Source organism: Macrobrachium nipponense, chromosome 10, assembly GCF_015104395.2.
Source record: "Macrobrachium nipponense isolate FS-2020 chromosome 10, ASM1510439v2, whole genome shotgun sequence".
In the NCBI taxonomy this organism is placed as follows: domain Eukaryota; kingdom Metazoa; phylum Arthropoda; class Malacostraca; order Decapoda; family Palaemonidae; genus Macrobrachium; species Macrobrachium nipponense.
The window spans coordinates 104,786,372-104,812,220 of NC_087204.1; the positions used below are offsets into that span (position 1 = coordinate 104,786,372).

At 43.9% G+C, this 25,849-nt stretch overlaps 1 protein-coding gene across 1 annotated transcript in view; it reads right to left on the reverse strand.

Annotated features, from left to right (window-relative positions):
• Positions 1-25,849, reverse strand: part of LOC135223867 (NADH dehydrogenase [ubiquinone] flavoprotein 2, mitochondrial-like) — a 52,861-nt gene that overhangs the window by 15,584 nt on the left and 11,428 nt on the right. The window contains exons 2-5 of the mRNA XM_064262768.1: positions 11,398-11,457; positions 10,614-10,676; positions 1,652-1,842; positions 1,171-1,378 (exon numbers count right to left, since the gene is read on the reverse strand). Coding sequence (XP_064118838.1) covers positions 1,171-1,378; positions 1,652-1,842; positions 10,614-10,676; positions 11,398-11,457 — 522 coding nt within the window. The remainder of the gene's footprint in view (positions 1-1,170; positions 1,379-1,651; positions 1,843-10,613; positions 10,677-11,397; positions 11,458-25,849) is intronic.

Here is a 25,849-nt window from a genome sequence, read left to right on the forward strand (position 1 = left end):
TCGAAAGAGTATCAGAGAAAGGGCAATTCCTCTACAGACACTGCTTAGGGCCTGAAGGCAACACTGCAGGGTTAGGAGTAACAATTACAGAAGTAGCACTTCACAGCAATGAAGGAGAGCGAGCACCTCTCGTAGACATAGTATTCATAACCCGTAGGCCATACTACAGGGTTAGGCAAAATAAAGTCTACAGGAAGGTTAGCAGGTTCACTACCCTGACTTTTGTTACTGATTAATTGCGTACATACGAATCATACGTCTTCCTTACGGAATTAGACATGTTTACTGATTAATTGCGTACATACGAATCATACGTCTTCCTTACGGAATAGACAAAGTCTCACACTCCTTACATGACAAATCTCAACAAAGAAGCAAGACCCATACCCCTCGTACATACCAAGTGCGGATCTACCGAAGCTTTCGGTAGCCACACCCTATCTTTGCAGACAACCCCGTCTGAAACTAGCCTAACTAGATTCAGATATTTTATGCAAAAATGAATCAAATTCAAATCAATTTAAGATAGCGTATGCCTAGCCACAAATCCCACAAATCCAAGTAAATAAATCAAAAGACAATTAGGATACTTAGCGGCAATGAAGTTTCCAAAATCCTAAGACGGAGGTACTGAAAACAGGTGTTTTCAGCACCGGCGACAGAAAAATTATGAATAGAAAATGGGAATGGTTCCTGATACCCGCCTCCCAGCGGCGGGAATGGGTACTAACCACCTGGCCGACCACTGCGTGTGTCGGAAGTTTTTAAAATTCTGTCGGACTTCAGAAAATACAGCTATATATATATCTGACAGGTAAGTTTCATGAACAAATTGGAATTTACTGAACTAAAGAATAGCCTTTCTGTGAGACAATAAACAACAAAGTGTCAAATCTTTCTTTCTTTCCAAGGTAATGTTAGATACAGCACAAATCATATAAAAATAATCGTATAAAAATTCTCAATTGTAATTTGTGGAATGAAAAATTAAATTGCTAAAGCCTCAATCAAGGTGTAAAAATATGTAAATAAATCATAAAACTGAAACATGCACGTAGAAGTTCTAAAATTAATATTATGCAATACAGATTAATATTTGTGCAATGTATGTATAACTGCTATTCTATCACATACATATTTGACATTTGCAATGTGTTCTGCAGTACTTACATAATAGTTATCGTTAATCTGTACCATAGGAGCATTGACACATGCTCCCAAACACTCGACTTCTGAAAGGGTGAAAAGTCCATCTGCAGTTGTCTCGCCAACTTTAATCCCAAGCTTATCTTGGATTGCTTTCATAACGTCATCTGATCCTCGAAGCCAACAAGGGGTTGTGGTGCACACCTGGACGTGATATTTCCCAACAGGATTCCTGTAATGTAGACAGTATGGTACAGTATTCCACGATTTGTTTGGAAGCAAGATAAAAATGAAGCTTCTCAATATCTAATTAAATAAATTAAACAGAAAACTCAACAACTTCATTTGATAATCAAACTCCTTGAAATAGGAAACACTGGAAGTCTGCAGCAATGTCAACATTATTTTAAATAATCTATCCAATAATTATGCAAAAATTTAAAACCTTACCCAACATTAACAAATTTAAAACTTTACTCAATAAATAACAGCACAGCTATCTCACCTCATAAACATTGTATAGAATGTTGCAACTTCATAAACTCTCATCCTGGGCATATTAAGTAACTTTGCAACAGCATGCATGGCACTGATGGGCAACCAGTTGCCAACCTGACGCTGAGCAAGATCTAGCAGTGGAATGACGGCTGCTTTTTTGTGGCCATCTGGGTAGATGGACATGATGGCATGAGCACGCTGAAATACACATACGAGAAGATTTCAGAGATCTAGAGGTGAACTATAATGCTTTTGCATTCTGCAAAAATTCCTTCCTAAGAAAACTGAAGAAATATTATAGTACTCTACCAGACATAATAGTGTTGCGTTACAGTTTACCTTCTGTTAATGAAATGTAAAAATGTACAATAAGGGGATTTACTGGTGTCATTATTTTGTAGGGGATAATAGAAGATAATATATCGTGAATGTTTAAACAAATTATGTCTATAAAAGCTTGACAAAATTTTTTCAGTAACATCATACCTATAGAAAGAACAAAATCTTGAAGTACAAGTAGTACTGTATAAGACCTATAGCACAGTAACTTCAATATCCTTTCCTAGCAATTCTGACTGTGAAATTCACTATGTAAAAGTCCTTAATAAGTCCATATTCCTCTTGATTTAATTGAGCTTAACCTTAATGGACGTTTCATAGGGAATATTTGGAGCTTTTGAAGAATAGCGGGTGCCCATACAACCTGGGGGGACCTTTATTCTTCAAAAGGATAAAACTGGGGTCCGTATTGTTAAAAAGGTATTTAGTGGAGAACAACCGCCGCGGAAAACAAGTAACATGATTGGTTGTCAGTGGTGAAAAAACCTAAAGATAAGCAAACAACTGCTTGTTTGATTGTCAGTACCAAAGAGGCCTTAAAAAATCTGTATTTTTTTCTCTTCACACTCTATTATCAAGTATTTCAGTATTGAGCAAACCCTAAGCAGACATGGATCGCAGCTTTTTTGAACGTCAAATTAAACCATTAGTAATCGAAGACACAATTCCAGTGATTACATGGATGAAGAATAAAGAACTTATTTCTCATGAAATGAGATGCGGCTGCTGCAACTTTGTAATGAACTGGACGAAATGTGCTTCAAAACTTGATAAACATATTTGGAAGTGCCAAAAAAAGGACTGTGCAAAGTACAAACATAAGACATCAATCAGAAAAAATCATTCTTTTTTAATTCTAAATTGACGCTTCAAAAATGGGTTGAAGCCATTTTTTATTGGTGATGAAATTGGAGAAATGAGTGCATCTCGGTTATAAAACATCTCACTGAAAGCTATGATTGATTTATATAGTTTCTTTCATGAAGTATGCACTAAGCATTTTGAAACTAACCCAGTTCAACTAGGTGGGCCAGGTATTACAGTGCAAGTGGACGAGTCTTGCTTCTCACATAAACCCAAACATCACAGAGGAAGTACTCATCATTCACAAATTTGGGTTTTTGGAATTGTAGACACATCAACAACACCAACCATAGGATATATGGAAATAGTTGAGCGACGTGATGCTGGTACTCTTTTGCCAACAATTGAAAAAGTAGTTAGGCAAGGATCGACTGTTCACTCAGACGAATGAAAAGCATATCAGAAAATCAGCAACATAGGATACCAACATGAAACTGTGAACCATTCCTTAAATTTTATTGATAAAAAGACAGGTGTTCATACGCAGCACGTAGAATCCTATTGGAACAAGCAGAAAGGTAAAATAAAAAAGATGAATGGATGCAAAAGGGAATTCTTACACTCCTATTTACAGGAATTTATTGACCGTGGGAACGTTATAAGGAAACTTTATTTGATTCTTTTTGTTCTGAAATTTCAAAACAATATGTGTGCAATTAATTTCAACTGATTTAATTTTATTTACAATAAATATGATATTGTTATGATACAATAAAGTTTGTTCATACTTACCTGGCAGATATATATATAGCTGTATTTTCTGAAGTCCGACAGAATTTTAAAAACTTCCGACACCACGCGTGGTCGGACCAGGTGGTTAGTACCCATTTCCCCCCCCGCCGCTGGGTGGGAGGCGGGTATCAGGAACCATTCCCATTTTCTATTCATAATTTTTATTTCCACTGTCCCCTGAGGGGAGGTGGGTGGGTACTTGATTATATATATCTGCCAGGTAAGTATGAACAAACTTTATTGTATCATAACAATATCATTTTGTTCATGAAACTTACCTGTCAGATATATATATAGCTGAATCCCACCTTTGGAGAGGTGGGAAGGACAGAAATAGGAAGGAATTTGTTTGGGGAAAACAAATGCATGCAGATTGATTTACATCTTGGTTCCACCTGTTAGCATAGCTGACTTCGTGATTACTGTCACCCAAGTCTGCTTCTGCTTTACTAGAGTTGCCAGCGAGGTAGAGACCTATAAAGCTGGTGCACTCCAGATGATCTGTCAACGGGGGCGTGACCACAATGTGCTAGACCATATTGACCATACCATGAGGGCTAAGAAGTAAAAATAAAATATATATATAAATATATATATCACCACCTGACCAACCTAGCCAAAGTTAAGGTGTGTTAACTAAGGCTTAAGAGTTAAGAAGTCGCCGTTGTCGGCGACTCAACAACTAAATTAAGAGCTCTTCCTAACCATTTTCTACAGGATAGGATGAGTGGTACTTCTTGCCCCCAAGATTGTGTCTGCAGGACACGTATGGCCCTAGCGAGCAGCAGATCTCATATGCCATCTTCACATCTCGCAGGGAGTGTGAAGTGAACACAGAGTTTGCTTCGCTAAAACATGGTACTCAGGATGTTGCTGAGTGCCATGCTCTGTTGAAATGCTTCCGAGGCCGCGCCCCTCCACCTCGTGAGCATTCAGATAAAAAGATTTCAAATCTTTGTGCAAACACACATGAAGGAGCATTTTTGAAAGAACTCCTTAACACTCAAGCCATGGTGTTCTTCGATATGGGCCAAGTCTGGTACCTTTTTCGGGAACACTGCAGATTGCCCCGAATGTACTTCGACTTTCTTGAGTTTTATGTAGATAACAAAACTTGAGAGACCGACCAGGGCACAGGACTCTCTCTGGCTCCTGCCCACTAACTTGTTGCCATCCTTGCTTCCAAGCTCCTGGCCCAAGGACAAAACAGGTTTCCATTCTTAGGCCACAACGGAAGGCTTAGAGAGCACACCGCCTTGTGTTCTCCAAAGCCAAAACTTGTGACGATGGCTTAAAATCTCACTAACCCTCTTTGTCGTATCTAGGGTGGTTAGAAGAAGGCCTTCCTGATCACATGCAAGAAGTTAACAGGTAGGAGAGGTTCGAATGCTTTGACATCAAGAACTTCAGACTACGTCTAAGTTCCATATTGAAAGCTTCGATCTGGACATGCACAGTCAGTCCGTCTGTACTAAAGTCAGGTGACCGACCAGTTGACCAGTCAGACGAATCAAGGACAGCAAGGCTGTACCCTGAAGACCATAAGGTACTATTCTTCGCTGAGGATAAGTGTCTGGACTGCCTGGGCGATTCAATCTAAGCAAACCTTGGGGGTGTATCAACGCAACCCAACGTCGTCAGCGAATCAACTCCTGACTCGAAGCTTCTGGTGCCAGGAGAAAGGAGCGAGGAGCAAAAAGGCGATACAGTCCCGAAGGAAGAATGCCTGACAGTCCAACCTGGTCTCATGTTACACGATCATCGGGGTGTATAAACGCAACCGACTTCGTCAACAAGAAACTCAGGGCTACTATATGTCGCCTGATCTCGCACGAGTGTCTGACTCCGAGAAAACAGGTGAGACAAAAAGTAGATGGTGAGCGAGATTCGAGATTCCACAGAACTCAAAGATCGTGAAGGGCTTTGTTGTTTGACAGACGCAAATCTCTGAGCCCAAAGGCCGTCAACAACATATTTGCGTATTCTTTAATAGTTGTGACTGCCAGCTTATCCCATTCTTCAGACGGAAATGGAAGACGGTAATCTTATTCCTGTCAACATCTCGATAGCCTGAACGTAGTCAGACTCAGAGCGGAGAGGTTATAGGTACCTTTCGAGTTAAGAGTAGACCGACTCTCTCGGAAAAGGTCCTTGGAAAGTGAACTAGGAAGTATGTGACCTCTGTGAATCCAGGATCCTGAAGGCCAACATGGGGCGATCAGCGTCATTGTCGCTCCCTGTGACGTCATAAATCCTCTTATTACATTTCCTAAGCGACTGAAAAGGGGAAAAAGAGACTAAACATCCATCCCCGTTCAATATCATAGGATGGCATTTAATGGTACCGATCCCGGATCGAGAATAAGGGAGCAGAGAAGAAGAAGCCTCTTCGTCCTCAACATATCGAAGAGAAGAATGAAAGGGCGTCCCTAAAGTCTACACAACTCTCACTTCTTCGAAAGAAATATTCCACTCGGAAGTCAATAGTTGCTGCCGTCGATCGAGACGATTCGTACGGACTTTTGCAATCCTGTAACGAACCTCTAGAGGATCGTTACATTCTAACGCCTGTTGTTATAATAGGCTCTTTCTCGTAAACTCGAACAGGGACCGAGAGAAGATACTTCTTAAGATATGAGAGAGCTGTGGAATATCAGAGTTGATCTGGACCACTGGTTCCCAAAAACTCGTTTCGAGGACTGGAGGGACTACCGAATCGCTTTACTTCTTTCAGATTAAGATCCAGGACATTTGAAACCCTATCCAGATATCCGGCACCTTCTTTCTATCACCTCAGGTGATAGACGCACTGAGAGATGTTCAGAATCATTCCTAGATCTTGAATAATATTTCAGTTTCCCGGTCGGAAAAAACTGTGATCTTAATTGCAGTCTATTCGGGGAAACAAAACTTCTTCAGGAAGGAAATGGTCCCAGCAAGCTCATCCATTCCCTCCCCGAGTATTCACTTACTTCCCTAATAACGGCTGCGCTTTGCCTAAGCAGGAGAGCATATAAAAGTGCAATGTTGCGGTAGACTCGTAGTTCTATACCGTGCGGTAACGAGCACCGAAAGGATTAAGAGATAACTCTGTTGAACATAGTAAGGCAAAACAAAAAGAATGCAACGTTTATTCATTCACGTAAGAAATCCCTTCAATCTTAGGCTAAAGTCCGTGATTGTAAGGACAGAGATACAGTTAGTTTCAGTCAATCCCGCAGGAGAGACGTAACCGCCAGCACAGAGATACGGTTAGTCAGTCAATCCCGCAAGAGAGAGAGACGTAACCTACCGCGCATGACAGCGCACGATCTGTTACTGGTGGCTCGGTTGGACTGGAGGACAGAGACAGCGTGACAGCAGCAGCCAGCAGCTTACGAATGTCGTCTCTTAACTTTATGTCTGGGTTGCCAGCTACCCTATTCTACGAAGAAATAGGTCCGTTATTTTTTTGAGCAGATAGACTCTCAAGTGGTATATTTAGGCGAAACAGAAAACGCTAATATATCAGATGCGTTTTGTGTCGTCAGAACACTACCATCCAACGGTAAAAGATAAATCGGAAACTCCTGGAAGTGGCTGCAGGGAGTAACGATTAAATGTCCTTAAAATAGACAATAGACCTCTCGGTTGCCATCCGAAGAGGTAACTACAGCAAGCGTATATGACTTGAACCAACCAGAAATAAAATAACGCAAGGCAAAATGATATTGTTATGATACAATAAAGTTTGTTCATACTTACCTGGCAGATATATATATATATAGCTGAATTCGGAAATACAGCTACATACATATCTGACAGGCAAGTTTCATGAACAAAAACTTAAGAGAATCGAAGCAGTCAGCTCAAGCTTCTTATGTTTATTGGACATATAAGCGTTCATTGACGTAGTCTACAAGTCTATCTTGTACGAGTCTGCGAATGACGAATGAGAGCTCTTCCGAATCTTGTCAATAAGAGCTTATTCGCTTACGCAATATCAAGTTAATGAGATGTTTGTCAATGAGAACTAACCCATTTACGGGACAAAGAGATATTGTCAATGGGGGAAAGTCACTGAATTGACAAAACGTAATCCAGGAAGTCGAGCATTTTATTTTTCCGATTCCCGTCTCAAACGAGGAAGGGGCAAGAATCCTGTTAAGAGACTAGGCTTACGGCAGGGTAGGAACGACGATGTTCAATTCGGCAGCGTAGTCCCGACTAGAAACTAACATAACCTATCATCTGAAAAACCCTTTCAGATGGGCTAAAAAGCTTGCAAAATTATCCTGGGAAGAGGAAGAAATTCTCCAACCAGCTTCCTCTCCCGTATCACAACTAAAGCCTGCTAAAGCTTAAAATTTATTGGCAGTATGGCAAAAAGAAGTCCTATCTGCGCTTTCCTGAAGAGCGTCCTTTTGATGAGTACCTTTGCAAGAATCCTACTGAACATTGCCGAGAGTCCTGACGTGCAGGGGGGACATCCCCCGAGCCTTTACCTAACCCGTAACTGCCTTATCGCAAAGTCTTTTGACTGCGGTAGAGAAAACGAGATCTTCCCTAGAGCTTTCCTTAACTCCATCCACCTTTGCGAAAAGCAATATAATATTGACAGAGATCTCTTGAATTCACGAAACCCGAGGTCTTGCTGGGTTTCGAAGACGAAGTTGTCTGTTCACTTTAAGCTTCCTCCGAAGCACTGCTTACTTCATTCTTTGCATGTGAGGTAGAAGGTATCAACCGAAGGTAGAGGTAAAAATTCTTGAGGCCCAAATCGTAAACAGAGCTTGAAGAGTTCAATAGAAACGTTCAGCCAGGCGACACACCTGGCGTGCGCTGGCGCGCGCGCTCGGCGTCCATGGCGAGCAGTGAGCACGCTCGGCGTCCACTGCGAGCAGCGAGCACTCTCGGCGTCTCCACTGGCGCGCGCGGAGTGCGCTCGGTCGTCCACTGGTGCGCGCTTGGCGTGCACCAAGCCCGGCGCGCGCCTGGCGTCCATCCGAACGTCCCGTCCAAGCCGAGCGTCAAAAGAAGCGTGCAGAAAAGCGTCACGCTCCTGACAGGCGTCAAAACAAGCGAGATACATCTCGGAGAGAATCCGACTGCACGAAACAGTCTCAGGAGAAGGGTCTGATCGTGCAAGAATACGTGGGGCGACTGGCGAGGGAACGCCTTCTTATTCTCACAGTAACAAAACTCGGACGTCCGCTCTCAAAGCGTTCGCGTCCTGCTACTAAGACTTCCATTTCATATTTCTCGTGGAAAGACGTTACACGTGATCAGGCGACGTTCGCCTTCTTACTTCTCACTGGAACGCATAACGAGAGAGAGAGAGAGGACGTAAAGCGTCCTCCTCTACAAAGCTTCTATTTAGAGGGCGCGAGTCCTTCCGAAAGCTCCAACCCCTGCGCGGGGAGGACGCTTCGGAGGACGAGAAGCAATCCTTCAGGATTCGTGCACGTGCACGCACTTAGGCAGTCTGGGGATTTTGGGATTCATCAGAAACTGCCGAAGGCACGCCAGATCGGTGGGGGTTCCTCGTAACCCTCCTTCGGCTTTCGACATGCTCTCTCCCCAGGGTCCTGGGAGTCAAGCAGAGGTCCCGGCCTAGAGGCGAAATAAGGCCGATCTGACGCACCCTCCACTACACAAGGGGCACTGTCACTGCACTTAGCCACTTCGCTATTGCTCTCTAAAGCAAGCACTTTCGATTCTAAGATACGAATCGAAAGAGTATAAGAGAAAAGGGCAATAACCTCTACAGACACTGTTTAGGGCCCGAAGGCAACATTACAGGGTTATGAGAAACAATAACAGAAGTAGCACTCTTCACAACAATGAAGGAGAGCGATCACCTCTCGCAGACAAATTCATAACCCGTAGGCCATACTTACAGGGGTTAGGCAAAAAAAAAAAAGTCTACAGGAAGGTTAGCAGGTTCACGGGTCACTCCCCGACTTTTGTTTACTGAATAATTGCGTACATACGAATCATACGTTTTCCTTACGGAATTAGACATGTTTACTGATTAATTGCGTACATACGAATCATACGTCTTCCTTACGGAATTAGACAAAGTCTCACACTCCTCACATGACAAATCTCAACAAAGAAGCAAGACTCATACCCCTCGTGCATACCAAGTGCGGATCTACCGAAGCTTTCGGTAGCCACACCCTATCTTTGCAGACAACACCCTCTGAAACTAGCCTAACTAGATTCAGAATATCTTATGCAAAATGAATCAAATTCAAATCAATTTAAGATAGCGTATGTCTAGCCACAAATCCAAGTAAATAAATTAAAAGACAATTAGGATACTTAGCGGCAATGAAGTTTGTTTCCAAAATCTTAAGACGGAGGTACTGGAAACAGGTGTTTCCAGCACTGGCGACAGAAAAATTATGAATAAAAAGAAAATGGGAATGGTTCCTGATACCCGCCCGCCTCCAGCGGCGGGAATGGGTACTAACCACCTGGCCGACCACTGCGTGTGTCGGAAGTTTTAAATTCTGTCGGACTTCAGAAAATACAGCTATATATATATCTGACAGGTAAGTTTCATGAACAAATGTGTGCTTTTAATTTGACATACTTTTTGTAATTTTTATACTTACAAAATAAAGTACTTTTATAATAGTTTATTCATTTTCAATGTTATATTCATAGGGTCCAACTGGGACCCCTATTCTTCAAAAGGCCCACCCCTATTCTTCAAAAGGCCCAAACTGGGACCCCTATTCTTCAAAAGGGTTGTATGAGACCGCTATTCTTCAAAAGCTCCAAACATTTTTCCAATTTTAACGAATAAAAGGCTGTTTTGTTTGGTTATAGTAATTTTTTTTTCAACTGAAAAATATAACCCTATGCTAATCACCTTCTGGATTATGAGTTTCCTTCCTTTACTGAAATATATCAGTTACAAGTATCTTCCTAGGCAACCAACACAAATAAAGAGATCTGTGCACTTTACAAGCAGCTAGAATAAGATATTAAACAACTCCCATCATAAGTAAAGAGAAAAAATTGTATGAAATGTTGCTTCTTACCTTTAGATTTTCTGCAGTAAATTCGAAGGGAGTGTCAACATTGTTTTCTGGTGAATCTCTATGCTGAAAGACAAAATTATTTCCATAAATATGTGAAAACAGGCATATTAAAAATAACCAATAAAAATTATATTCAACAAAGGAAATAGAGAGTATTTTCAGTCATTTAGATGTAAGCTCTAGCTAGTAAAAGAGGGCATTATATTTCAAAATTAGAACACAGTACGGAATCTCTGCAAACACATACATATATCCAAAATCTTTTCTTCCCATCCAAATGTAGATTAATTTGAAGAATTAAAGTAAGGAAAAGTGTAGTTGTTTTAAAGTTGCAACTTTTTTGGCTATTAAAATTTACAGATTTTATTAACACGGTATTCATAGTGTATACTGTACTTGAATCCAAAAATACTGGGGAAACATGTTCTATAAATACACACCAATGCCTAATTAGAAGCAGTACACTGGTACTCAAAGGTTAGACAAAGCCATATCAGCAACAAAGACAAGAAGCGATATTGTTGTTTATACTGTAATTCAGTTTTAATCACATAATCTGATTAAAAATACAGTAATACTCTTCCTGATCCATTTTGGAAAAATGTGAAATTGGTAGAAAACTTAGAGAGCAAGAGAAAATGCTACAAGCTACATTTACGAAACACAAAACTGAATATAAAAAACAAAGGCAACATTTACGTATTTAGAATGAATAATTTCTAAAAGCACCAATTATAAGAAATAAAATGTAAAATATTATGTAAACAGTGGCAATTTTACTTACCACAAAAAGGCTGTCACTGCACACGGCAGGACTCCCGTGTAGATTGCGGACACCCCTTACCTGCAACATAAAACAACAATTGATTGCACATAATATAATGCAGCTACAAGGTATTTGCAGAAAACAGCAAATCTGACCCAAATATTTGTGGCTCCCATACTTATTAATCATCCAGTATCCATGTTTTCAACTGTTAATCCAAGATACAAATTACTGCTTTGAATTATAATGGTTTACAGGCAGTCCCCGGCTTATGACGGGTTCAGCTTACGACATTCCAACGTTACGACAATTTTCAATTATATTCGTCAGAAATTATTTCCAGGTTTCAGACACATGTTCCAGGGCTATGTCGTTTACGATGCTGGTCTGGCAGAAGAAATGTGACTCCAAAAATGCAAAATAATCAATATTTTAAGTTTTTTTTTTTTTAATGAAAAATGCAATAATAATGCAGTTTACAGAGTTTTTAATACACAAAAAGCATTATAAGTAAGGTTTTCTTAGGATTTTTTATGATTTTCCGGCTTAAGACGATTTTCAGCTTATGATGCGTCTCAAGAACGGAACTTTGTCTTAAGCCGGGGACTGCCTGTATACTGCTAGTTATACTGTATACATATACATAATACAGATAATGTACATCTTGTACTGACTTGCACTTTTTCAGAAAACTGCATCATATCATTATAGCAGCTAATGTTGACTTGTCACATAGGCCTGGGGCTAGTTCAACATTGTGTTCGTTGTATAGAATGTACTACAATGACAAAATCCTCTGCATTTTTCATTACCTGATCCGTTAATTATTGCTAGCAACACTAGCCCAGCTCTTGCTGAAACAAGTGTGTACCCAATTCAAAATTACTCAGTTTGCTAGGAGTTTTATCTTGGCTACAACTAAAATGTTCAATAGTTTGCCTAGTGCAAATGTTTCTACAAAGAACAAACTCATTCCTACTTTCTATTGGCATCTCCTGAATTCAGGCGTTTCTGTCTTATTATCTATTCCCTCGTATACCTCTATTTAGTAATCACCTTTTCCTATAATTTGAATCTCACTGCGGGCTATTTCCTTTTGAGCCCTCTTAGGTTTAGAGTCTACGGACTTTGTCTATAGTAGATTTCCGCTGAAGTCTTTAAGAAAGAAAGAATGTAAGGTCAAAAACTTGCTAGTGGGATATCAAAGTCAGGTATGGCACAACACCTTATATTAAGCCTGGTTATGTTAGAATAGATTCAATTCACAATGTACTGCATTGATTACGAAAAAAAAAATCAGGTTACTTTAGGCTACACAGTAAAAAATAACAGGTTCAAGTCTAGAATACTTTACATGTTATGTTAGGCTATCTTTGAAAGCAGGTAGGAACAGAGCAACCATATGGACAGGAGACAGGCCCACTAGGCTGGTAGTTCACGTGGATACATAAATTTACTTGAAAAATGATATTGTTAGTATACAATAAAGTTTTGTACATACTTACCCGGCAGATATATACTTAGCTTATGTCTCTGACGTCCCGACAGAATTCAAAACTCGCGGCACACGCTACAGGTAGGTCAGGTGATCACCCTCTCCCGCCGCTGGGTGGCGGGAATAGGAACCATTCCCGTTTTCAGACCAGATTTTTCTCTTACGCCTATCTCCTGAGGGGAGGATGGGTGGGCCATTCATTGTATATATCTGCCGGGTAAGTATGTACAAAACTTTATTGTATACTAACAATATCATTTTTGTACATGCAACTTCCCCGGCAGATATATACTTAGCTGATTGACACCCTTGGTGGCGGGTAAGAGATAGTTACTTAATATAAATAACAATAAAAACAGGGAAACAACATCTGTTGTAGTCATACCTATATAAAACTTATTAAAACCTTGGTTCCTACCTTATTGGGCAGAAGACTTCATGATTACTGTCTATGAGTCTGCTTGCCTGAAGAGTTTCAGTGGGGATGAGACCTGACACTGATAGCTCTTCTGGATCGTGTCAATGGGGGCGAGCCCGCTTACTTGACAGAGCCTTGTCTTGGATCATACCAATGGGGGCTAGCCCACTTACATGGTAGAGCCTTCACCTTTGTCGTATCAACGGGGACTAACCCTCTTACATGACAGAGCCTAGGTCCAAATCACTAACAAGGAGCACGAAAAACCAATCCCGACCACCTGACCACACTACATTTGTTAACACTACGATTTGAAAGGAGCATTCCCAAGACTCCTTCCAATCGACCATAAAAATGATATTGTTATGTTACAATAAAGTTTCATACATACTTACCTGGCAGATATATACATAGCTAAGACTCCGTCGTCCCCGACAGAAATTCAAATTTCGCGCCACTCGCTACAGGTAGGTCAGGTGATCTACCGGCCTGCCCTGGGCGGCAGGACTAGGAACCATCCCCGTTTTCTATCATATTTTCTCTCTTCCACCTGTCTCCTGCGGGGAGGCTGGGTGGGCCTTTAATTGTATATATCTGCCAGGTAAGTATGTATGAAACTTTATTGTAACATAACAATATCATTTTCATACAATCAACTTACCTGTCAGATATATACATAGCTGATTGGCACCCTTCGGTGGAGGGTAAGAGACAGCTACTATATGGAATAGACAGGTAAACAACATATGTTGTTTACCCAGTAGTCTGCATCACCTCAAGAAACTTTAGCGAGATATATGATCTATGGCCAAGAGTTCTTGTGGGTCTGCCGATGGGGTCTTATCCGCTTACTCGGCAGAGCCTGAAAGGACTTTGTCAATGGGTGCTGATCCACTTATATGACAATACACCTTATGAAGGAGCACACAACCAATCCCGACCACCTGATCCTAACCATATGTTAGAACTAAGGATTGTTCCGAGTTATCCCCGAACTCTTCACAACAACCGTAACTCAAAAACCACCACGCACACATACATAATTTCTAAAAAAAAATTATACTCATCTAATTAGATATGACAAGCTTCTCTTACTGAACAACATAGACGGCCGCCCGTGCTAAACCAAGTCCTCCATTGTTCGAAGAGACTCCAGACCATATCTAAAAAGAAGAAAAGTATATACTTTTAAGGATTGGTGTCGGCTCCCGTACCCAGAATCGTATCCGCCGATACGAAAGGACCCAGAGAAAAACACTTCTCATATGTCACACGAACGTCTTTCAAGTAATGAGGATTGCAAATACTGAGTTGCATCTCCAAAATGTCGTATCTATGATGTTTTTAAGGCGACATATTCTTATGAAACGAGAGAGACGTCGCTACTGCTCTCACTTCATGAGCTTTAACTTTCAACAGTCGTAAACTGTTCGCAGAACAGACCTTATGCGCGTCTGTAATGACGTTCCTCACAAAGAATGCCAGAGCATTCTTGGACATCAGTCTTGTGGGGTCTTTTACCGCGCACCAAAGACCTTGTCTAGAGCCTCCCATCTGATGCTTTCTCTGAATGTAGAACTTTAGAGCTCTTACAGGGCATAGAGATCTTTCTGCTTCTCTTCCTACGAGACTCGATATGCCTTTGACTTCGAATGACTTAGGCCAGGGATTCGAGGGATTCTCATTCTTAGCTAAAAACAGGGTCTTAAACGAGCAAATAGCTGAGTCTCCCTTGAAACCTACTTTATCTTGCAGAGCATGTAATTCACTAACTCTCTTTGCCGTAGCTAAAGATAGTAGGAATAGGCATTTTCTGGTGATGTCTCGAAACTAAGCCAGATGAGGAGGTTCGAATCTTTCAGATGAAAGAAACTTGAGAACCACGTCTAGGTTCCAGTTCGGAGGGACCGGTTCCTTCGACTTTGAAGTCTCAAAGGACCTTATGAGATCGTGGAGATCTTTATTATCTGCTAGATCTAATCCTCTATTCCTGAAGACAGCCGAGAGCATACTTCTGTATCCCTTTATTGTGGATACAGCTAGATGAGATTGCTCTCTCAGGAATAGAAGGAAATCAGCAATTTCCGCTATAGAGGTAGTGGAGGAGGACAACTTCTTAGTTCTACACCACCTTCTAAAAACCTCCCACTTCGACTGATATACTTTCGTAGTGAGGTTTCTGCGTGCTCTCGCGATCGCGCTTGCAACTTCGCGAGAAAACCCTCTCGCTCTGGCGAGTCTTTCGATAGTCGAAAGGCAGTCAGAGCGAGAGCGGGGAGGTTTTTGATGATACCTCTTGAAGTGTGGCTGTCTGAGAAGATCCATTCCCTCTTCTTGGTAAGGATCTTGGAAAGTCTACGATCCACTCTACCACCTCCGTGAACCAATCTTGGGCCGGCAAAAGGGGGCTATCAATGTCATCCTCGTCTCCTTTGACGCCACAAACTTTTTTAGTACTAGTCCCAGGATTTTGAATGGAGGAAAAGCATAGACGTCTACGCGAGACCAATCTAGCAGGAAGGCGTCTACCATAAGAGCTCTTGGATCTTCCACGACGAGCAAAAGGACTGCCAGCCATTTTGGAAATGAATGTGGCGAAAGAGAATCCACATGAGGTGTCCCCCACAGCGACCAGAGATCTTGACACACCTCCTCGTGTAGGGTCCACTCTGTATGAAGGACCTGGTTCCTCCTGCTGAGTCTGTCCACCCTCACATTCTTTACTCCCTGAACGAACCTTGTCAGAAGGGAGATGTCCTGTGAGACGTCCAAAGCAAAAGGTCTCTCGTCAGTTCGTAAAGGAACGAGGAGTGAGTCCCTCCCTGTTTTCGAATGTAGGCAAGTGCGGTGGTGTTGTCCACGTTTACTTGCACTACTTTGTTCGACACCAGAGGTTCTAGACTCTTCAAAGCCAGATGCACGGCGAAGAGCTCTTTGCAGTTTATGTGCCAAGCCACCTGCGCTGGTTCCCAGGTGCCTGACACCTCCTTCGAGCCTAATGTTGCTCCCCAACCTTTCTCCGACGCGTCGGAGTACCAACACTAGTCTGGGTTCTGGGTCCTTAGAGAGATCCCTTTGTTCTCTTCCAGAGGGGCAACCACCATTCCAGGTGCGGTCTTATCTCCACTGGAATGGGAAAGGCGTCCGAAAGTTGTCCAGTTTTCCAACTCCAAGACTTCTTGAGGAAGAATTGAAGCGGACGTAAATGAAGTCTTCCTAGCTGGAAGAACTGTTCGAGCGAGGAAAGGGTCGGGCCCTAGAAGGCTCAACCATTCCCTCGCCGACGTATGTTCCTTCCTTAAGAAGAGAGAGACTATCTGCAACCTTTTGCGATTCTCTCTTGCGAAGGAAATACTCGAAAAAAAAACCAAAACCCGAGAATCCATCCGGAATCCCCAGATAGACTAAGTTCTGTCTGGGGTCAGCTGGCGACTTCTCGAGGTTCACGAGCAATCCAATGCTTTGATCAGATCTAAGTTAACGTCAGGTCCTCCAAGCACTCTCTCTCTGATCTGGCCCTGATGAGCCAGTCGTCCAGATACAGAGAGATATTTTACTCCTTTGAGGTGAAGAAACCTCGCCACATTCTTCATCAGGCTTGTGAAGACCTGAGGAGCTGTGGACAGGCCGAACACAAGGCTCTGAACGAAAGATCCTTCCCCCGTCATGAAACGGAGGTTACTTCTTCGATGAAGGGTGGGATCGGGACGTGAAAATAGGCGTCCTGGAGATCTAGAGACACCATCCAATCTCCTTGTCGCAATGACGCAAGGACTGAAGCAGAAGTCTCCATAGAGAACTTCTCCTTCCGAACAAATTTGTTCAGAGAGCTGACGTCTAGTACTGGTCTCCAGCCTCCCGAGGCCTTCGCACCAGAAAAAAGGCGATTGTAAAACCACCCGGGGAGTTTTGATCCAGTACTAGTTCTATCGCTCTCTTGTCCCACATTTGATCCACCATCGATCGAAGAGTATACCCTCAGCACAGGATCCTTGTACTTGGCTGTTAGTTCCCGTGGTATTGACGTTAGGGGAGGAGTGTTCAGGAAAGGGATACGATATCCCTTCCTTATTACCGACAACGATGACGCTGTCTGCGTTTATAAGTGTCCAGGCCTCCACAAATCCCAGGAGCCTGGCACCTACTGGTGCTTGGAGGAGAAAGCAGCATCTTTCCCTTTTTAAAGGGACGAAAGGCAGACCTACCTCTCTTCTCAGGAGCCTTCCTTCTTGCGGGAGGTCGTGAGGTAGGGCCACCTCGAAAGGGCTGATCGGATGTACTCGGTCCTTTCTTGTCAGGTTTAGAAGCAGGCTTCTTCTTCCTTGCTGACTGCGTCAGAAGGTCCTGAGTCGCCTTCTCAGTTAATGATCGAGAAATGTCCTTCACCAACTGAGAAGGGAACAAAAAATCAGACAAAGGCGAATACAGCAGCGCTGCCCTCTGAGCGTGGGAGACTGCCTTGGTATTAAAAAGGCACCATATACCGTACCTCTTTTTTAGAAGACCTGCCTCTCCAAACAAAGATGAGATTTCAACGAGCCATCCTGCACCGCTTTTGTCTATACAAGACAATATGCCACAAAAGATAAAAGGCTTCTGGTTCGATTCCTTCAGATCATGGGCTTTCTTGGACATCACCCCAAGGGACCAATCTAAAGAAGTTGAAAACTTCCAATACATGAAAGAGTCCCTTGAGGAGATGGTCCAGTTCAGAAATGCCCATGTAATACGTGCCGAGTTCAGACCTTGGTCGACGTGAAGCGCAAACTAAGGTCGAAAAGTCGCTTCTGACGCTAGACGGAAGAGCAATACCCATATTCTCTCCCGTCTGATACAAATGCCTCTTTTACCAGCTAGTCTCGCTGGAGGCATGCAGGAAGACCGTTCTTACTAAGTCCTTCTTAGACTTCATCCAAGAGTCTAAGGACTGCAGAGCCCTCTTCATTGAAATGGTGGGCTTCATTCTGAGAAAAGACGAAGACTTCTTCGTCTTAGCACTCGAAAACAGAGAGCGCGGAGAAGGAGGAGCGGCAGGAGTCAATTCGTCTCCATACTCCTCTAGAAGCAAGGCAGCATCAAACTTTATAGTTCGACAGTCCTTCTCTTCCTTGATATTCTTCGTCCGAGTTTACTTCTAACTCGGGATCTAAATGAGTCTCTGCTCCCAACTCTGTACGTTCTTCCTCTGGAGGAGACAAACTCCTAATAGGAGAGGGGCTAAGGGAATGATATTCCTTCCTCTTCCCCGCTTTAATAGCCCTGGAAGGCGCCAAAAGCTCAGGCTTCTCTCCATAAATAGAAGACGCTTCCCGCTTGGATGACGCTTCTCGTCCGCCAAGCGTCCTGGCTGACGCCTCCCGCTTACGTGGCTGCTGACGTCCGGATGACGCCTCGCGCCTGGAAGACGCTCCGCTCTCAAAAGGCGTCCTAACTGGCGCCAAAATATGTGTTGGAGCTTTGCGTCTACCATCAGCTTTCAAAGACGCTTCATGTCTAAAAGACGTCTCACGTCTCTCTGGCGTTACGTATCTTTCGTAAGCTACCGATCTCGCTCTCGAACCCGAAGCTTCTGTGATATGTTTAGAAGCTTCACGTTTGCATGACGCTTCTCGCTTAGCAGGGGAGAGAGGACGAGACTTCTTGATTGGAAGCGCAACGTCCTTCCTACGAGGCGCTAAAACTCCCACCAAAGAGGCCAGTTGTTCTTGTACTGCCATGATAATCTTCCTTGAAGCTTCTCCCACGTCAACTGCATGACGCCTTTCGTCATCAATCGGGGGAGAAGTAGGAAAGGGTACTTCTGCGTCCTCGTCGGGTGACGCTGACGCCACCTTCGCCTTCTTAATAGAAGAGGGAGCGTCATCTGAGAAACGCTCTGGGCTCGAATCAATTTCGGGTTCTTTCAAATGCCGTTTCAGAGGCCTCGATAAATCCGACTCCTTCCACCCTCGTTTAGGTGAGGGAGAGGGAGAGGATGAGAAACACTCACGAAGGACGCTTTTTCTAAAGCGCCCTTGAGCAGCCTGCCACGAAACAGAGCTTGCTGAAGGGACGTCTGACCGTTGGGGATTCCCCACGACCTCCTTAAGGCTTTCGACTTTCCTTCTCCTCTGGGCATGGGAGCTTGGAAGAGGTCTAGGCCTGGGAGCGTCGCAGGGACGATCAAACGCCCCCTCCACAACACTGGGAGAACTCACTTCACTGTAATGCTCACTTTTCACTAGCCTTACCTTGTAAGTCCGCCATTTTGGACTTCATGTCTCGAATAGTAGCTTTCAGATCGGCGATTTCCGAGGCCGATTCCGAAAGTACACTTTGTGAATTAGACACATAGGGAGAATCTAAATCATTAGGATTAGAATAATTATCAGTAAAAGGCTCAATAGGCCTTGAACTCACACCTTTCAGACGTCTAACCCTATCCCTCTCTAACTTCTTCAAATAAGAAGTTAAAGTCTTCCACTCTTCTGCATTTAATCCCTCGCATTCATGACAAGTATTAGTAGCAGAACACTGAAACCCCCTACATTTACGACATACAGTGTGAGGATCAACCGAAGCTTTCGGTATCCTCACCCTGCAGCCTACATTCCACCCACACATTCTCACACTCACATTTGAATCAGAACATACTGAGAAAAAAAAATCCAAAAAGCAATTCCAAAAACAGTCCACAGTAGCGAAATGCCAAAAACACGATCCAGATACGTCACCAAAAAGCCGATAACGATGATCAAAGGATGAAATAAGAATCTAAGTCAGGAGGTAATAGCAACAATGTTTGATACCACCGGCGACAGAGAAAATATGATAGAAAAACGGGGATGGTTTCCTAGTCCTGCCGCCCAGGGGCAGGCCGGTAGATCACCTGACCTACCTGTAGCGAGTGGCGCGAAATTTGAATTTCTGTCGGGGACGACGGAGTCTTAGCTATGTATATATCTGACAGGTAAGTTGATTGTATGAAAACACAACACCAAAAAACATTTAAAAATACTAACTTATCTAACTATAAAGGATTAGGTTCAGCTCCTTGCCCCAGCAACGAATCCGCAGACACGAACGGTCCGAGAGAGAAGCACTTGTCATAAGTGACTCGCACGTCTCTTAAGTAATTTGATGCAAAAACCGAATTGCACCTCCAATAGGTGGATTCGACAAGAGTGTATCGACATATTCCTATGATACGCTAAAGAGGTAGCTACAGCTCTGACCTCATGTGCTTTGTCTTAGAAGCCTTAAAATGTTCCTCTTCACAGGACAGGAAGCATCGCGTTCTTTGATAACGTCTTTAATAAAATACGCTTGAGCATTCTTAGAAATCATCCTCTTAGGATTTCTTACAGAACACCAAAGGCTATCTACATTTCCACCAAGTAGCTTCTTCCTCTCTAGGTAGAACTTGAGGATCCTGACTAGGCACAATGTCCTCTCTAAGTCTCTCCCTACCAAAGAGGACAGTCCCTTAATCTCAAAGTTCCTTTGGCCATGGTTTAGAAAGATTTTCGTTCTTTGCTAAAAACAGGGGATTAAAGGAGCATACTGCAGAATCTTCCTTAAAGACCACAGTTCCTTCTAAAGCCTGAAGTTCACTAACTCTCTTAGCAGAGGCTAGTGCAAAGAGAAAGAGAGACTTTCTAGTCAAGTCTCTGAATGAGGGAATTTTGAGGAGGTTTCGAATTTCATCGGACATTAAATATCTAAGGACCACATCCAGGTTCCAACTTAGTGGTCTTATAGTCTTGGACTTCGAGGTTATTTCAAAGGACCTTAACAAGTCATGCAGATCCTTGTCTTCCGAGACTATTAAGGCCTCTATGTCTAAAAACAGATGAGTAGCACGCTTTTATATCCCCTTATTGTGGTAACGGCCAGATTGCATTTCTCCCTCAATAAAGGAGAAAATCCGCTTATATTTTCATTACAGAGGTACTGGAAGGGAGGACTACTTTCTGGGACTTTGGCCCATCTTCGGAAAAACAACCTCCCACTTCGACTGGTACACGCGAAGAGTTGAAGGTCTTCTGGCTCTAGCAATTGCCTGTTGCAGCCTTGCGTGAACAAAATCCCCCCTCGCGCTCTTTGTCTGTTACGAGTCCCCCTTCGACAGTCTGAATGCAATCACGGACTGAGAGCGGGGAGGTTTTTGGTTTATTTCCTGGTCTAAAAAAAAAAAAAAAAAAAAAAAAAAAAGGGAAGGGAAAAAAAACAAAAGAAAAAACCCAAAACGCAAGACAAGGTGGCTGTCTGAGAAGATCCTTCCGCAGTGGAAGGGCCCTCGGGAAATCTATCATCCATCCAGTACCTCTGTGTACCATTCTGGGCTGGCCAGAATGGGGCGATGAGGGTCAGTTTTTGGCTCCCTCCGTCGAAAACGAACTTCCTTACCACCTCTCCTATTATCTTGAAAGGAGGAAAAGCGTACCCGTCGATCCCCTTCCAATCCCAGAAGGAGACCGTCCACTGCAACTGCCTTTGGATCTGAAATCGGAAGAGCAGTAGTTTCTCCAACCTCGCATTCCAATTTTTTTTTTTCGTTGCGAACAGGTCGATATTGGGTCTCCCCCCAGAGGTCCCAAATCTCGGCGCAACACTTCTGAATTGCAGAGTCCCCATTCCGTGGAAAGGACCTGGATCTCTTCTGCTCAGAAGAATCTGCTCTCACGTCTTTTCCCCCTGGATGAACCTGGTTAGAAGAGGTTATTCGCCGGTTCCTCGGTCCAAAAGAAGAAGCTCCTTTGCTTTTCTTTTCTTCGAACAGGGAGAAGGAGTTGAGTCCCTCCTGTTTCCTTATATAGGCTAGAGCTGTCGTTGTTGTCCGAATTCACTTGCAGCACGGAACCCAATACTTGAGTTCGAAGTGAACGAGAGCTAGATGGACTGCTGCCAGTTCCTTCTTGTTGATATGCCAGGACAACCTGTTCCCCATTCCAGGTTGCCTGACAACTTCTCTCGAGCCTAGAGGTCGCTCCCCATCCTTTTTCCGAGGCGTCTGTGAATGAACACTAGGCGAGGGCTCGACAAAAAGAACTGAAGGGAGAGCCCTTGATTCAATCTGTTTGGCTCTAACCACCAACTGGAGGTCCTTTTTATGCTCTTCAAGAAGGCTGAAAGGAGTCCGAAAGCTCTTGGTGCTTCTGATCCCATTTCTCTCTGATGGAAGAATTGGTAGGGTCTTAAGGTAAGTCCTCCCTAGAGACAAACGACTGTTTCCAACGAGGAAAGGGTCCCTTGAAGACTCATCCATTCCCTCGCGGAACATAGTCCCTTTCTCTAGGAAAGGTCGTCACTTTTCTGTAAACATCTCTCCTGTCGTTCCTTTGATGGATACACACGAAAACCCCGAGAATCCATCAGAATCCCCAGATAGACAATGCTTTGCTGTGGATTCATCTGTGGGACTTCCCGAGGTTTAGTAACAGTCCCAAGGACTGAACTAGATACCAGTGTTAATTTCAAGGTCCTCCAGACATCGATCTTTTGATTGGGCCCTGATCAGCCAATCGTCGAGATACAAACGAGATTCTTACTCTTCGATATGAAGCCAATGAGCGACATTCCTCATAAGAAACCACCCGTGAACACCTGAGGGGCCGTGGCAAGACCGAAGCATAGGGGCTCGAAATGAAAAACTTTGCCCTGTACCATGAATCTTAGGTACCATTCCTGGACGAGGGATGGATAGGTACATGAAAATAGGCATCCTGAAGGTCCAGGGACACCATCCAATCCCTGGACGAAGCGCTGCAAGAACGGAGGAAGTCGTCTCCATCGTGAACTTCGTTTTGAACAACGAAGCGATTCAGGGCACTTACGTTCCAAGGGGACTGAATGTCTCCACTTTCCTGAGGCTTTTGGTAACACAAGAAAGAAACGGATTGTAGAACCCTGGAGATTGAAGTCTTGAACCCTTTCTATCGCCTCTTTGTCCATCATTTCTTCTACTAGTTGAAGCAGGGCCTGGTTCTTTAAAGAATCTCGGTATCTTGCTGTTAACTCCCTTGGGAGTTGTTGTTACGGGAGCTTCTCCCAGAAGGGGATAAGGTATCCTCTCTCGAGGATAGAGAGGACCAGTTGTCCCGCCCCTCTCTGAGCCCAGACTTTCGCAAAAACTTCAGCAGTCTGGCTCCTACTGTAGTCTGGAGGAACTACTTTACTCATTGTGGTTTAGGGAAGGGCTTACGTGCTGATCTTCCTCTCTTAACCGGTCTCCTACTCCTAAGAGAGGGTCTAGCCGTCGTTCTCCCTCGAAAGGGTTGCTGGAAAAAAGCAGGCTTCTCTCTTTTAGGTTTTTAGCCAAAAGGTACTGCTGGTTTTTAGTCTTTTTTCGCCGACTGCGCAAGCAGATCCTGAGTCGCCTTTCCGGATAACGACTTAGATATATCTCTCCACTGTCTCTTGTGGAACAGGTGACTAGACAGGGGCGGGGAATAAAGCAGAGAGGAATCTCTGTAGAGGGGGGGAGGACACCACCGATTTCGTCAAAAAAGAACTGGTAGACAGATCTCTTTTTAAGGACTTGCCGATCCAAAAGAGAGAAGCCACCTCCGTAGATCCATCCCATCAAGGCCTTATCCAGGCAAGAAAGTACACTTGTTAAAACTTCCATCGAAACAAAAAGTCTGGATCCTGTGCTCTCTTAGCAAGGGCTCCCAAGCCCATCCATAAAATTAAAGAACCTTCAAGTGTGCGAAATAGACCCTTAAGTAAAAATGGTCCATTTCGCACCATTCCCCATGAGGGCCTTTGCCGAATGAAGAGAGCGTCTTCTCGACGAAGCCACTAATGCTGAAAAAAAAAATTCAAGGAGCATCAGCTGAAGAAGGGAGGCCCATCCCATTGGCTCTTTCGTGTCATACCAGACACCTGGCTTTACCTGCCAACTTCGAAGGAGGGCAGGCAAAAAAAAACCGTCTTGCCCGCTTCTTGTTTAGAAGAGGAGCCAGTTCTCCAAGCTCTTTGATGGCTTTCTTCATCGAAAGGGTCGGAATTCATTTTCCACGCAACGAAGATGGACTTGGGAAAAGTTTAGTGCTTGAAAGCAGTGATCCCGGCAAAGGAGGATCTGCAGGACGAAGAGAGTCACCGAACTCTTGAAGAAGCAGGCTGCCAGTCTCTTGTAATCGGAGACGACCGCATCTACAGGAAGTTTCCTCCTCAGATACCTCTTCAAAGGTAGCAATTATAGGAGAAGAATGCCTCTTCGGGAGAAGGAGTCCTAAGAAGGAGAAGCGCTCTTTTCCTTCGAAGGAAGTTTGGTAGAGGAAGGAAGACCACTCCCCAAAGAGATCCTATTGCCTGAAAGAAACAGTTTCTAACTGGAAGGGGCCTCGCAGAAGAAGAATGTCTGCTTCTTTCTCAAAAGTTCTTGCTGCCTGAGAGGGAAGAGCTCGCATCTTTACAGGAACTCTATAAGGAGTAGGGCGAGAATCCGTAAACAGGCTCTTTTCAGGCTCTGTAGCGTGCTATCAGGCGCTACACGGCCTTGGGGTAGAAAAAACGTCTGCTCTCATCCTGGCTCCTGCCAGCGGAGAGGGGTTTACTTCCTTCCGAATGTTTCTCGTAAGAAGGCAAACTCGTAACTCCTAAGGAAAACGCCTAACAGGAGTAGAGCGTAGAGAACCCATCCTGCCTCTTTTCAGGCTCCTGGTGTCTGCGTGGAGAGGCGCTACGTCCCGTTCTGGCGTCTGGAAGGAGTAAAACGCCTGTTTGAAGAATACCTTACCTTCTAACATCACGATGGCGCCTTGCTAGGAGAGGGCGCTAAAATCTCCTCCGAGAACGTCCTGGGGGGCAGAGACTTCTTCTCTCTCTCTGCGTCCCCGTGAATAACGGAGATTTATTCTTTGATCCTTAAGATAGCAAGGAGAGGGGCGCTTGTATCTCTCAGACAACGCCTATAAGGAGAAGAAAAACATTTCTTTACTCCTACGAAAGGATCGACTATCCTGGTCAGGAGAGGGGGCTTGCGCCCTTATTCGTGGGCGTCTAGACGAATGCGGGATCCTACTAGAAGAAGCTCTTCTGGGTCGGAGTAGTAGATCGTTCTCGAAAGGGGGAGAGGCGTATCGTAACGGCCTTGTTGGGGAGTTATAGAGCCCTTCCAGGAGGAGAGGACGCCTACCAGAGTCCGAACGCCGACTTGACGACCGTCACTGGAAGAGAGACGTCCTTCCTGCGAGGGGGGAAGAAAGGCTCCTTAGGGGAACAGCGAGCCTACTAACGAGGATAGCTGCTCCTGCAGTTCCTACCAAGAACTTCTTTGTAGAAGCACGGGAATTCCTTCCGGAGAAGAAAACAGGAGACTTCATCGCTCTCTTCTTCTGAGCAGGAGAATACTCCGGAAAAGGCTCTGGACTGGAGTCTAATGCGTCTCCTGCAGGCTCTCTTTAGACGCGGAGCTCCATCCGCGTCTTGGAGAAGTAGAATCAGAGTCGGACAAACACTTTCCTAAGGATCGCTTTTGTCTATAGCTGTCCAAGGCAGCCTGGGACGAGCCTACAGGGCCTGCCGAAGGGACCCGCTGACCGTTGGGGAAATACTCTACATCCCCCTTG